Source organism: Coffea eugenioides, chromosome 5, assembly GCF_003713205.1.
Source record: "Coffea eugenioides isolate CCC68of chromosome 5, Ceug_1.0, whole genome shotgun sequence".
In the NCBI taxonomy this organism is placed as follows: Eukaryota; Viridiplantae; Streptophyta; class Magnoliopsida; order Gentianales; family Rubiaceae; genus Coffea; species Coffea eugenioides.
The window spans coordinates 33,975,702-33,990,579 of record NC_040039.1 but is presented as its reverse complement, the minus strand read 5'-3'; the positions used below and the strand labels follow the sequence as shown (position 1 = coordinate 33,990,579).

Here is a 14,878-nt window from a genome sequence, read left to right as displayed (position 1 = left end):
CACTTTCTTGTTCTTCCGATCTTATCCAAGTCTCCACCGATGAAACCAATCTAATTTGAGCGAAACTTTTGAAGCTGGATTAACTTTGAAACTCGTGGACGAGTTGATGAAGAAAGCTGGATTAATTGAAATTTTTGAATCTGGATTACTTTTAAAACTCATGGACGAGTTGATGAAGAAATCTAGATTAACTCGGTAATCTCTTCTTTTAATTTTTTAAATTTCATTATCTTAGCTCCATTGGTGATTTTTGCTCTCAATCTTTATTCAGTTGAGGTTTGTATCCCAACCTTCGAAGATCCTTTTGATGATGCCCTAGTCACAGAGTTCAAATCAAAGAAAGAAATCTCTTTTTTTTCGTCATCATTTTTAGTTTATGTGCTTCTTTTACTTTTCATTCGTTAATGGATTTTATAAAAATCATGTTATTACAGATTCTATTTTGCCATTATTGAAATATTTCTTGAATACTGGCAAATTATTCATTCTAGTCCCTTGACCTTTGCAATTGGGTCATCTATTTTCATCTCCCGATTCTACATAATTCATAATTTGTAATTTGTATAATTTATAAATTGGTTGGAGAATAAGATTTTGGGTTCAATTTGATGTTGATTACTTTCCCAAATTTGGAAGTGAATTCATTGATGACCTTTCTAAATTCTAGTGTTCAACAATGGTTATGACCATATTTTTTGTGTTATTTCAGGATTTTGAGATGTGAAGATACTTTTGAGAGATATATGATAAATTTGTGTTTTCCAAGACAAGCACTTCTTGGGATATGAAACATCTTATCATTGGAGTGAACTATTACATTACAAGAAGTTCATCCTTTTTTTTTTTTTTAAATGATGACTTGTGATAAAGTTCGTAAAATTTGACTAAAGCAGCGTATGATATTTTGTTCTAGTGTATTGTGGAACTTTAATTTTATTCTAATATTCAATTGTAGTATATTTGACCAGGATAAGTATTGTACCATCAAAAGATTGATTTCTGGCCTTTATTAGTGATTTTTGTGCGACACAATTTTATGTTGCAATAACATTATGGAGATTTTTTGTTACACATTTTTTGTGCCGCAAGTAGAGTGGTGACACTCAAATTGGCGTCGCAAAGTGTGATGCAAATACATGCGACATATTGAAAAATTGTGTCGTTTTCTTTTGTAACGGCTACTTTTGTGACACAATTGAATTCCGTCACATTTGTGCCGCAAAAAGGTTTTTGCGGCAGTTTTTTGACTTTTTCCAGCACAATTCTGGCGTCGCGAAATGTCAGTTTTCTTGTAGCAGGTAATGATGATTGCATTGATCAAACCTGCATTGTTAAAACTTTATTCAGTATGTAAACTGTACACCAATTGGAGCCTACAAGAACTTGTCAAAATCTGCAATACAATTCTTTCATCTGTGTACAGCTTTCAAGTAGTTGACTGTAGATGGAATCTGTACAAAACTTTGTTCATCGTGCAATTAAGTGAAACAGCGATAAAGCTTCATTCTCATCAACCAGCTCTTGATTATGTTCTAAATAATAGGAAACTGATCAGTGCACTGCAGATAAACCGCTGCAATCTTCGTCCATTTCATCAATATCTTCTTCTTCAAGTACTCCATCATCATTCAATCCATTCACAAATGGATGATGTAACAATGTCTTAGCCGACAGTCTACTCTGAACCATTCTTTCGAGACAACAGTTGAGAAAGCTCTTAGCACTCTGGGACAAATTTCTTGGTTTTTTAGGAACTGCAGCCCCTTTACCAATCTTGTTCAAAACACTCTCCTCATCCATCCCTTCACCCATGCAGGCTTTCCAGTTAACATCTCAAGCATTACACATCCAAGTGACCAAATATCACAAGGGGTTCCTTGCACACCATCCCTTACGGCTTCGGGCGACAGATACATATGAGTGCCGTTAAAGTAATGCTCTAGTTTCCTCTTCTTACTCTTCTGAACTCTTCTAGCAAGCCCGAAATCACAGATTTTTGCAATAAATTCTGTATTTGTTTTTCTTGATTTTGGCACAAGCAAGATATTTTCAGGTTTCAATTTCAAATCACAATGCACAAAACCAAGTTCATGAATGTAACTCAATACTTTCAGTATAGACCTAGTAAAACACCTTACCTCGTGTAAGGGCAGTCCCTTGTAGCCCAATTTCTTGATCCTATCTGCAAGCTTTCCACCAGAACCATTCTCTAACGGTAAGTTGTAAACCATTCTGCGATCGCTGCCAATTGTTGTTTCATCACCAAAGCACGGAATGACATCCGGGCAGCCACTGAGATAACTCAATACTTCTCTCTCCTTCTGAAGCGAACTTGAAACCGAAACATCTGCTGATTTCACGGCCATGACTATAGGAAAGCAACTATAATTGATTGATGAATTTTTGGAAGTGGCAAGATACACACAACTAAGAGTTCCTTTCCCTAGCACTGGACCTCGCCGCCATGCAACCCCATCTGCATATGTATACTCTTTGATGAGTTTCTTGAGCTTGGTTGTCAGGTTCTTGATATCCCCGAATCCTTAACTTCACTTTCATAACTCTTGAGCTGCAATTGCTTGCTGAAACCTGGCTTTGTATTTTTGGATGCAAGAAAGTAGAAAGAAACAAAATAGATGGTATTGCGCTGCGGATCTTAGGTCAAAAACTAGAAGACGGTTTATATCTGCGGCCGATTAAGAATAAGCGTACATAATAGGGTTCATTACAAACGTGATGGTGTATATAGCTGAAGGTGGTCAGTGATTCCAAGGCAGTGGCCAACTTGAAACTCATTAACGGTCCAGAAAATTTTTTTCCTTCTATCTTTTCCTAGTTGAAATAGATCGAAAATTATCTTTGGAAACTACAAGATTTAATCAAGCTATTAATTAATTCAATAAGCTTGGTTTTCGTATATATCCCAATCGAAAACATAGTTTTGGTGGGTAGGTTAAATAGTAGTAATACTCTTTATTGCCAAAATAGTTAAATTTGTCCATCCCATCTTCAAAATGTTTCAAGTGAGTCCAATAAAATTTTGAGATGAAGTTTATTGGTACATGACATATTTAAATTTGATTTTCCACCCAAAACATTTTATGCAATTTTAACACCAGATTAATGAATTTAATGTATACTTTTTTTCTCTTGCAGCATTTTTTTAGCACCAAATTAAAAAAATTCCCGTTGGGTTTTAAAACGTTAGTACATCAAAGAGTACTATTAAATTAACCAGGGGGAGTGCCCGCGTATCGCGCGGGTGTTTGGTGCCTGTGGTTAAAGAAGCGTTTTCATTGAACTAAAAATAGTATATTGTGCGACATAATTAGAGGCAGGTACAATTACGAGACAAACAACATAAGAGCCACCCAATATTAGAATCAGCAAGTTCCCAAAGACAAATAAGTAGATGCAACAAATTCCCAAAAATGTACGGACAAATAGGTTTCCCATGATCCAGATAGATAATAGAGTAGTTATGTCCAGTTATTTAGTGATAGTAATAGTAGTAAAATCTTTTAGATGCTGTAATAGGCAGCATTCAGATACGTTGCTTCTTGGTGGTTTCTTCATTTTGTTTTGCAGGGGTTGTACCACTAGTTCCTTCACTGGACTTTGTAGATGGTGAGGGTGCCAAAGTGGTCGAGCTGTCTCTTTTCTTTGTCTCCACTGCTTGTATTGCAACATCCATTTGTGTTCTTTTAGAGTTGAGGTCTGAGTTGTCGGCTACTTCAGTTGCGCTTATTGCACTTCCAGTATTCTAGGATGCAGATGTTGTTCCTAAATGACAAATATTAGAAAATCACACAAATGACTTGATACCCAAAAAGCTAACTTTATTCCAAAAACCCCACCGAGAGCTTTTTCTTGCTGTTATCCCGAACCTATAACATTATAAGCAAACCAGTCAAATTACAGAGGCCTTCTAAATTTGTGAAAAAATTTGTATGTTGCAGCTAAATTACAAGGGCTAAGTGTCAAATTTTAGAAATTAAGCACACATTGACGCCACACACGGCCCAAATCACCCACATGAACGACAAAATTGCGGGAAAAATCTTACCTCAAGCTGAATCACCAGGAGTAGCTGCGGCTAAAGAACATTCTGAGATGCTCGGTAGAAAGGTATAAAAAATAGCCCAAATCCCAGAATATTAAAAGGGTGAAACCGAAGAAGACGAAAGAGGAGGCATTGAAATAAGCATAATCAATGCGCAGCCGTTTGGGCATTAGCATACAAACACTTGGCTATTTAATTGAGGCTATAATGTCGAAGAAATGGGGTCTTTCGGACATCAGCTCGGATGAGAGGGGAAAGGAAGAGGCATGGAAAATCCCAATCCCCGAAGCTGAAAGGGGGAAACAGATCCAATCCCAAAGGCCAAACATGGAGTCATTAATAAACCCATGTTTATGGCCGTTAAATTCAGGCATAAATGACAGCAAAATAGTGGAGTTCACACCTGAGAGAGGATGAAAAGACAAGCTGAGAATCAGGACGGTAAAGCTAACAATATCACGAGACAACATCCAAAGAATACAAAAACTAATACCCAGATGCAAACATGAAGCTATCTGGAAAGCTCATGAAACATTAGGCAACAGTGGCCAAGAACAGCGGGAAAAAAGGCTGTTCAAGTTACAGACACAAACGATTGTCTGTGAGAGCGGCCAAGACTCATTTTAGGCAATTTCAGCCAAAGCGCGAGTCCCAAACGGCTGTCTGCGGCTCAAGAGCTGAACGTGTGCTATGTAAAGGCCATTTCAGTAATTACACAAACCCACATGCTTATATGAGTTGTACCAAAAGCAACAAATGGTTCTAGATTAATTGCACATACCATAAATACCCAAACACGCAACCACATTTAAAGTTTTAAATGTCTATAAAGGAGGCCATTTCGGTTAATATACCCAATCACAGGCTTTCCTGACTTGTACCTTCAGGTTGCAAAACACTTCATAATATAACGAATTCCCAAAAAGTCCCTACCTATGCGGTTGAAATTCAACCTCCTCTTTGACCAAAACTCAATCTTATATAGTATAAGGAATTTTTCAGACTTGTTGACTTCAAATCTTTATGTATCCGTGTTATGTTTAATTTGATGCATCTTGTGCCATTAGTACAGATTAATTGAATATAATGATCTTTTCTATCAAAAGAAGAAGAAGAATAAGGGAACAAATACCAATCAGGAGTAGTATTAAAAATTTGCTGTACAAAATGTAAAAAAAAAATATATATGTGGTCAACAAATCCAATTTCCATAAAGTTGGTAGGTCATAAATATCCAGCAATTAATCAAAACCCCTTCAAGAGGGCATCAATTAGATGAATGTGTACATTCATTACCACTCTATAGCATTATTTTCTTATTATACAATTACGTTTTTACATGGCTGTTCTTCTTCTCACACGTAATACAAATATGCAACAAGATTTGCAGTAAAAATATGCGCCAAGAAAGCAATAGGATATATACTTGAGTATGTACAAATGCATTAGTGGAACTAAATCATGAAAATAAGGATTAAAAAAAAACCGTTGGCTATTATTCTTTTTTTTTTTAACTAGCTAATCCGGGGGAATACCACACCCAAATTTTATTAAAATAATACTGAAGATGACATAAATCTTACCTCTAAAAATACATACGAAATTACAAGTATTCTTATCCTATATAAGAATGAGTTTGGGTCGAAGAATGGCTTTGAATTTCAACCGCAAGAGTAGGGGTATTTTGGGATTGTGAGGTTGTTTTGAGTGTAGTTATAGTATTGGGTACTACTTTAGATAGCATGTGTATTATTGTGTTTATTGAAATGTCCTTGTATTCTAAAAGATGCAGTGATGATTTGTTCCAAGATTTGGGTAGTTTGGGAATGTGAGATTATTTGGTCATCTTTTCTAGAATGGGTACAACTCATAATAGATTCTTTATTGATGTAATTACTTAAATGTCGTTGCAGAGACATTCATTTTGGTTTGTATCAATTATTACTGTTACTTTGCTACTATAACTTGAAGAACTTCAAACATCATTTTCATCTCAATTAAAGCAAGGGCATGTGGTTTATTAAGGAATTTATGATTGAGCATTAGTTTCAACTTCAATTCTTCAAATGTCTGTCCCTTCACATTCTTCAGTTATGTTCCTTTCGTCTTCTGGTAAATACTTATTTGTATTGTCATTGTACTTTGGATTTCAATATGGTTCTCTGGTAAAGCTATTTTTGGTGGTTCAACTTGAGGTGAGGTTTCATTCTTTTTTTTAATGGTATGATTTGCATTGTAAAATCGTAATTTCTATTGTTAGTTAAATGCTTTCATTCCAAAATTGGATACTTTGTTAGCGCAATTTAATGTTGATATTATTGTTTCCTCACAAAGTTGGTTGTTCTATACAATTAAAATGGTGTGGTTTTGTTGGAATAGGTTTGGATATACAAAACTTTCTATTTTGGTCTACTTACATGGTGGAGGCTTTTTGATCAAATCTGTCTTCTCTCCTACATATCATGTGTACCTTAATGTAGTAGTTGTACAAGCTAGTGTTGTAGCAGTTTCAATTAACTATCGGCTCGTCCCTGAGCATTCTTTGCCTATTGCTTATGAAGATTCTTAGATTGCAGTTAAATGGGTTGCCCCTCATTCAAATGGCGAGGGTCCTGAGGTATGGCTTAGGGATTATGCTGGCTTTGATAGGGTGTTTTTTGGTGGGGATAGTGCTGGTGGCAATTTAGCACATAACATGGCATCAAGGGTTTGGCGGGAGATACTAGATGACTTCAATCTTGATGTGATTTTTCTCAATTGTCCTTATTTTTGGGGGAAAGATCTAATCAGTATTGAGTTAATGAAATTACAGGCGAAGGCCTATGTTAAGGGCATTTGGCATTATGTTCACCCAAAATTTACGGGGGTTGATGATCCATTGTTGAATCCTCTGATGGAACCAAACCTTTCAAGTTAGGCTTTGTCGTTGCTAAAAAAGTTGGCTATTTTCATCAACAAGAATGTTGTGTAGATGCATCTTTAAGTGGATAATCACTTTGTTTATTGACATTCTCTGAATCGTTTCGGTATCTGTTTAAAGCTCATTTAGTCTTGTTAATGAAAAGCTCATATACAAGTGTTTGTTTCAAAATATATGAACCAAGCAAGATAGCATGCATAATTTCCTTCACCATTTCCCAGTATACATTAGATATTTTGTTACTTCATAATGTTACTTAATGTGCGTGAGTTTTTTGATATTCGCTTGAACTACCGTAAAATCTTCTTTAACCATAGGCACCAAACACCCGCGCGATGCGCGGGCATTCCCTTACTAGTATATGAAAAGAAGTTCAACTCTTGCTTATAAAAGTAATACTATCATCTATGAAACAAAAGAAGTCATTGGCTAATATTCAATCAGGTCAACAAACGGTATTTTTGGACTGTTGGCCACCACCAATGACTTCTTGCTTCTCATCACTTTATCACTGGATATGACTTTTCTAAATCTATATAGGTGTAAAGTGCATCCATCTATCTAATAGTGTTTCAGTTTCTATCAATTCATTAATTAGCCCATTTAGATCTCCCCCTATATGTAGTTTCTCCAAATCCATATGGGTGCATAATTCACGCATTTGGTTCAATAGTAATTCAATTTTTGTCAGTTCTTTAATTGGTCCATTTAAGCCTCTTACTATAATAGACTAGAGTAGGAATAAGAATAGATATTGCCAATTAACCAAAATAATAATAATAATAATTCAATCGGGCCGTGGACCACTAAATCCTTTTAGGCCTTCTTGCGAAACTTCTTTTGGTTGATAATAACAATTGTACTTCATAAAATTTTCACCAATTGTACTCACCATTATCTTGTGATAATTCTACTATTTGACTACTTGTTCACCCAAAAAAAAAAAACGTCCTGAGTATATAAAATTACAATCAATCTTAATTATATGCTATGTAGTTTTTTTTTCTTTTTTTTTTTTGACGAAAATCGCCAATCTAGTGAGTGGGTTTTGGTACTTATTCAAACAAAACAAAATAACAAAGGAGTACAAAGAAAGGAAAGGGACATAACAGTAGGGATGTGCAGAAGAATCCAATTAGAGTCCGCACTATCCGATCCAATTTTGCAGATATCCGATCCGTCAGATTTTATGCAGATATCCAAAGAAAGGAAAGGGACATAACAAAGGGCTTGGCATATCTGCGGATGACCATGGATATCTGGACATGAGGTCATTTTGGTAATTTTGTTACCGACATTATTAATAAGTAATAACCCCAATCACACATCTGGGTTCAAACCGTCATCTCCATCAAGCCGTTTCTGCATCTGGGCTCCAATTTCATGGAGAAAAGGAAATTCTCTCAAATCCTTTTTTGAATCTTGAGTATTCATTGATTTGCCATATTCTTTGGGATAATTGCAGAAACCTCCCTTGAGGTTTCTAATAGTTGCACTCACCTCCTCTAAGGTTTTGAAAATAGCACTAACCTCCCTTAAATTTAACATTTTAATAGCAAATTTAGTCCACATCAAAGAAAATGTCATTAAAAAAATCTTTTGAAAAGTGATATAATAATTTTGTTTCATTTGTTCCCTTTTTGTTTCTTGTGACATTGTGTTAGTAAAAGAATGAAAAACATTAAAAGGTGGAATCAATTAGTGAAATTGAAGAGAATATAAGGGTAAAGAAAATAAGTACATTAGCAACAACTAGAAGAAATAACGAACATATGTTCAGAAATCTGAGGTTGTAAAACGTATAAAGTGTACAGCCAACTCCAAAAACTCTCCTTTACTAAAGAAACTTTTTGTATTAAGTTGAGATGATAAAGAATTGCTTATCTATTGTCTTTTGATTGCCGCAAATTTTTAACAAAAAATCCTTAAATTTTGCCTTGATTTCTGCTTTCTTTCTCCTTCTGTTTCATGAATATTTAAGATAAAGTGAGCTCAACTAAAACCACTAGAACTTATTCTCTTATGGAGTCTTGTTTGGAGGTTTCTTTCCCCTACATTTTTCTTGCTTCTACTTCACTTCTATGCAGATAATATACAACTTGAATTGTCTTCTCAAGTGCTGTCAATTACAAAATAACGTCATATTGGAGTATCAATTGGCGTCGTTTTGTGGCAGCATTTTGTAAGTGCACTTAAAGTGTTTAATCAGGTAAGAAATAACCATTAATATTGTTTAATTAGTTATCCTGAACTAGTTTATAACCCTTTTTTTTTCCTCCAAATTTGTTTTCTAACAATCTTAAACTCTAAGGGCATATTAGTAAATTCACGCTATCTTACATTAATTATGTGCCCCAAATTCATGATAAGGGAGGTTAGTACTATTTTCAAAATCTCAGGGAAGGTAAGTGCAACTATTAAAAACCTAAGGGGAGGTTTCTACAATTATCCCATATTCTTTAGCATTCTTGGTCATAGTCTAGAAACTCTATAGGAGCAAATCTATAGTATTCATTATTTAGCATTCTTGATCCCCATGACCTCTGGAATTATTGGCTGCAACACTGGTGAAGATTTGACGGGATGGTTGCTATGAAGATGGTGACTTCTCTATGATATGGGAACTTGGTGACAAACGATGCATGATAGTAGTATCAAGAATGTACTTGCAGAACTGTCTACAAATGGTGGCGACGAGTTTTATTTGGGATTAGGTGGATCAGATATCAAGTATGTCCGATCTACAAGAGCCGGATATCTGGATTATGGATATCATTCCTTTACTGAGCGAATACAAATCAAAAGATTAGTGATTTGAAATACGTGTGAATCAGATCAGCGAACTCTTGAATTGACTCGTAAACACTTCTAATATATAGTCCTTACTTTTTAATAGATAATCAAAAGTCACGTATACTAAGTCATATGAAAAAATTCATAATCCATTGATCATGGAAAATTTTTTAAAATTTGTAGTTAAAAGTCAAAACAATTTTGCGAGAAAGGGCAACAAAATTGCCCTATCATCTTACCATAATCCATAGATTTTGCCAAGGATCAATACACGGTTCTTGTGTACATAATAAACCAACACGAGTCAATAAAATAATATGTTGCATATGGAAGAAAAGTGACTTACTGACATTTGATTGGGCAGATGATGCACTTCATCCAAGTCAAGGCAGCTTCCACCTTATCCACCGAAAACTATTGGACATGTTGATTGTTTTTATTAACTTGATCCACTCTATCCACTTCATCCAAGTCCTACTTCCTGTAGTTTTTTCACATCCCATCTAACATTTCACCCTGAAATTGACCCACTGAAAATGTGTCAAAAATCCACAGCCCAAGTCGAAGAAAAAAGGAAAAAGGTAAGAAGAAGGCTATCACACAGTTTTCTTCAATACTAACATTCCATGCCAAGAATTAGCTTCTAAAGTCTACTTTTCAGATCATTCTTCTATATATACACAATCCATCTAAATAATCAACATATAAAATTGTTCATATTCTTCAACCTGATTCTACACATGGAATTGGAGCACCCCAAAATGCAAGAAAGTACCCTTACGGGGCAAAAAGTGAAGAAACAAAGTGCTGGATTAGAGTCATCTGATGCTCTTTCCAGTAAGTACCACTTTGGATCATTTCATGAACTGCAAAAAGGTATACCGAGAAATGAATCCACAGAGGAGAAGCTTCAATGGATACAATCACAAATCATTGGTGGAAATGTAGAATTTGGCACCCCATTTGGAAGACGAAGGCTTACTTATGCTGATCACACTGCCACAGGCCGGTGTCTTCGATACATTGAGGACTATATCATCAATCATGTTCTTCCTGTCTATGGTATGTTGCTCCTGCGTTCTTGAATCATTTCAGCATCAAATATTCTCCACTGTATCTACATTGTCGATATGATTAAAACAATATCTGCTTTTTCAGGTAACTGTCATTCAAGTGATAGTTATGTGGGTTGCAGGATGACAAAAATGGCACATGAAGTTGCTAAATATGTCAAGAAATGCTTAGGGGGTGGAGAAGAAGATGCAATAATATTCTGTGGCTCTGGCTCGACAGCAGCTATCAAAAGACTCCAAGAAGTAATTGGAGTAGCTATACCTTCGATCATAAGAGAAAAGGTCTCAAACTGTCTCGGAAATGAAGAAAAATGGGTGGTTTTTGTTGGTCCTTATGAACACCACTCCAATATCCTCTCTTGGAGACAGAGCTTAGCAGAGGTCGTTGAGATTGGATTTGATGACAATGGCCTGATTGACATGGAAGCTCTGAGACAGCAACTCGAATCATATAAGTCAAGAAACTGTCCCATGCTTGGTTCTTTCTCGGCTTGCAGCAATGTCAGTGGAATTTATTCAGATACTAAGGCCATAGCCCGACTACTCCATCAATACGGAGCATTTGCTTGCTTTGATTTTGCAGCAAGGTATCTAAAATTCCGAGCTTTGAAACATAGAACTTTTAGTTTTGTAGCACAGCTTCTTAGATGTACTTTAATCTATATTGATTCATTGCGATTTTTGCATGTACAGTGGTCCCTATGTGAAAATTGACATGAGGTCAGGGGAAAGCGATGGCTATGATGCTGTTTTTCTTAGTCCACATAAATTTTTGGGAGGTCCGGGTTCTCCAGGAATCCTCCTGATGAGCAAGGCTCTTTATCACCTGAGATCTTCAGCCCCATCAACTTCTGGGGGTGGAACAGTTCATTTTGTCAATGGCTTCAGTGAGCAGGCAAGTGTCCCTTAAATTTTGTCTCAACTTTGTATTTGATTTTACCTGTGGTTTCAGTGAGCTATAAAAGTCAAAATTGTACACTGGATTTTAGCTCCAACTCTTCTGTACTTTTGGATCTTCGCGAATCGCGAGCAAAACTAGTCTTTGGTTTCATGATCGCTTCTTATTAGATGGACTAAAAGGATATAGGCAGATTAACTCCTATGAACTTGAACAATTTAACCAATGAAAAATTATAGAGGCTATAAATAGAGAGATACTAATGCTTGCTGCAGTCATTGTCATTGTGTATATAAACTGCTAGAAGACTCCAATTTTGTTGTATTTCACTGGCTACAGATATTAATCCAATAAAATCTCTGAAGTTAGAGGCACTTAGAGTTAGAGGTAAGAATGGACATTGCTTGAAGCCAAATTTTGACAATTTTCTTGCAACCAAAATATTCTGCAGCTAGAAAACTGAGTGATGGAAATCTTTAAACAGTTGAAATTCAGATCAGTTCAAGAAGTATTTGCTAAATCATGAGAGTGTTTCTACTGCCTCAGGATACATTGTATGTGAAGAATGTAGAGGAAAGAGAGGAAGCAGGAACTCCGCCTATCATCCAGAAGATCAGAGCAACACTAGCTTTTTGGGTAAAAGAATACATTGGTCACAATGTGATTGAAACAATGGAGCATAACTACATTCAACAAGCACTTGAAAGGCTTCTTCCAAATCCGAACATAAAGATTCTTGGAAATGTAACAGAGAAGCGGCAAGCGGTCTTATCCTTTCTGATTTACTCTACTACATATTCTCCCTCTGCAGAAGGCAACGCTGAGGATAACTTAGACAGGAACGAAACATCAGGTCTCTACCTTTGGCGAGAAACAGGTAACAAGAAGGGCAAACCTCTTCATGGCCCTTACATTTCCAAGCTCCTCAGTGATCTCTTCGGTATCCAGGCTAGGGGAGGATGTGCTTGTGCAGGGCCCTATGGTCACATGTTGCTCGAAATTGACAGGGCTCAATCACTTGCCCTGCGATCTGCCGCTGAAAGGGTAAGTGATTATATACCTATTAACTAATTAACTTCTGCCATGGAAATTGCAAAGTTGTTTCATCATTTCATGCTGCCTTGCTAAGATTTTCATTTCTGGATAGGGATACATTGGTGTGAAGCCAGGATGGACGAGAGTTAGCTTTTCATATTACATGTCTAAGGCAGAATTTGAGTTCATTTTAGCTGCAATTGAGTTTTTAGCTATTTATGGACAAAGGTTCCTCCCATTATACCACCTCAACTGGGAAACTGGTGATTGGAGCTTCATGAAAAAAGCATTAAAGGAGGCTGGAGAAGGATATAACTGTGACTTCAATGGTACATCATTAGCCAATTTGATCAAGGACTTCAACCTTGGGTGCAATGACTCAAAAGAAAACAAAGATAAGGAAACTACAGAAGCAGGACTTGAGTGCAAGTATGCTAAGTATCTGGAGACTGCAAAGCACATAGCAGTTATGCTTCCAAAGTTTCCAACTCAACGTCGAATACCAGAAGATATAGATCCCAGCCTACTATCTTTCAGAGTTTAGAATTGAATATTACCCTATTAGCACCTTTTTGCACAAATTTGATTCATTCTAAAACATAAAGAGAGAGGCTTCTGCAGTTCTTGGCATTTTTGGTTGGTAAAAATTGTCACTACAGAAATAAGCATTCATGTGAAATTGATCAGTTCAGATGATGGGAGTACATAAATGATTACAACTCATAATTAGTTACAGATTTTAGAAAGATCATTGGTTTAATTTTAAGTCCATCACCAAAACATCTCCTCTTTACTTTTGTACAACTTGTAGGTGCATGTTGAAGCGGCATTCTATCGCCAAACATGGTAGCTCTAGACATTTTTTACCCAAGGTCTCTTTACCCCAAGTCATAGGGAAGTCTTCTTCTGCCTATAAATGATGGCTAATTCATCACCTATTAAGATAATTGAGCTTTCTTAATCAACAACATTGTTAGAAAAATAACTACAAGTGTGGCTTTGACGAGAATAGATTCACTTTTCTTGAGGAAATTTAACCCCACTACATTACTATCGGATTTGCCACAATTCCCTCTAGGAATTGTAAAGCTGAACTAGAGTTTCCCTACAGCAAAATAAAGAAACTCTCTCCAAAACAATTTAGAGAATTTGTATCTTCATTAGTAGAGAAGAAGAATGAAAAGTAGTAAAAAAATAACTAACATTTTCAAATGAATGTACACTTCCTAAAATGTTGTACTGCTTCGTTTTAGACGCAACTTTAATATTCAACTAACATAATTGTTAATCGAAACAAAATTTCACGTGCCAATCGTCTGACTTTTAAGCAAATACAAGTGAAATTTTAAAATTTCCCTTTTTCACCGTCCAAATTTATGTAAAATGGTGTGTAAACTTCTATAAATCTTTTATTGTTTTACAATCTTTCTTTTCAATATGAATTCATCACTTACTGCGTTTCTCAACTAATGATTTTCTATTACATTCTTATTACACTCTCCGTTTCAATGACACGTCCCATGCAATAATGGATAAGAATTCAAGTTTTGAAATTGTATAACGTAGCGCAACATAAAAATGTGTAATAGGAATCCTCAACCCTCCCCCCCCCCCCCCCCCCACCCCCCCCAACCACACGCTGGCCTCCCCAGAGTGCAGCTCAACGCGTGTCTGACCTGGTCAGCTCTGTAAACTTTGCTTTTACATACATATCACTATACGGAAGTGGATGCTAGTAAATCAACTCGGAAACACTGAAACAGGCAAAAAGCAAATTGTATGTACTGAAACTAATACCTCAGTCCACAGTGTCATGAAATCGCACACAGAAAGTCCCCCATTCGAAGCTGGGGTAGATAACTATTGCATCTTAACACAATAATATGTAAAAACAAAAGAAGGGCTTACATAAATTTCACAATAACATGTAATGAACATTCAAAGCAGAAAACCCAACACAAAAAATTTCAAGTTGACTCTTTTGCAAACATTGTTTAACAGGAAAATACATTAAAGCACTATTAGAGGCCCTATTGTCTCCATCCGTAACTAATTACAAATTCAAACACTCAGTCCCTGTGTAGTTGCTGCTGCTG

The 14,878-nt window shown here is 36.1% G+C and overlaps 2 protein-coding genes and 1 pseudogene across 2 annotated transcripts; 2 read left to right on the top strand and 1 right to left on the bottom strand.

Annotated features, from left to right (window-relative positions):
- Window positions 1-1,551: 1,551 nt before the first annotated feature.
- LOC113771425 lies at window positions 1,552-3,694 on the bottom strand (annotated as a pseudogene).
- A 341-nt stretch (window positions 3,695-4,035) lies between these two features.
- Window positions 4,036-6,980, top strand: LOC113771424 (probable carboxylesterase 7). The gene is made up of 2 exons (XM_027316004.1): window positions 4,036-4,128; window positions 6,633-6,980. The coding sequence occupies exons 1-2, from the start codon at window positions 4,036-4,038 to the stop codon at window positions 6,978-6,980; spliced, it is 441 nt and encodes a 146-aa protein (XP_027171805.1).
- Window positions 6,981-10,516: 3,536 nt separating this feature from the next.
- On the top strand, window positions 10,517-13,326 carry LOC113771423. The gene is made up of 5 exons (XM_027316003.1): window positions 10,517-10,838; window positions 10,935-11,436; window positions 11,543-11,744; window positions 12,294-12,791; window positions 12,895-13,326. Exons 1-5 carry the CDS (start codon window positions 10,517-10,519, stop codon window positions 13,324-13,326), a joined length of 1,956 nt encoding a protein of 651 aa, XP_027171804.1.
- Window positions 13,327-14,878: the final 1,552 nt, after the last annotated feature.

What these genes read in the sequence shown, in the direction of transcription:
- LOC113771424 (XM_027316004.1), top strand. Translation starts at nt 4,036, where the DNA reads ATGAACGACAAAATTGCGGGAAAAATCTTACCTCAAGCTGAATCACCA. An exon ending in CTGAGATGCTCGGTAGAAAG is followed by an intron (nt 4,129 to 6,632) that starts GTATAAAAAATA and finishes GAAGATTCTTAG; the next exon opens with ATTGCAGTTAAATGGGTTGC.
- LOC113771423 (XM_027316003.1), top strand. Translation starts at nt 10,517, where the DNA reads ATGGAATTGGAGCACCCCAAAATGCAAGAAAGTACCCTTACGGGGCAA. An exon ending in TCAATGGCTTCAGTGAGCAG is followed by an intron (nt 11,745 to 12,293) that starts GCAAGTGTCCCT and finishes CTACTGCCTCAG; the next exon opens with GATACATTGTATGTGAAGAA. An exon ending in TGCGATCTGCCGCTGAAAGG is followed by an intron (nt 12,792 to 12,894) that starts GTAAGTGATTAT and finishes ATTTCTGGATAG; the next exon opens with GGATACATTGGTGTGAAGCC.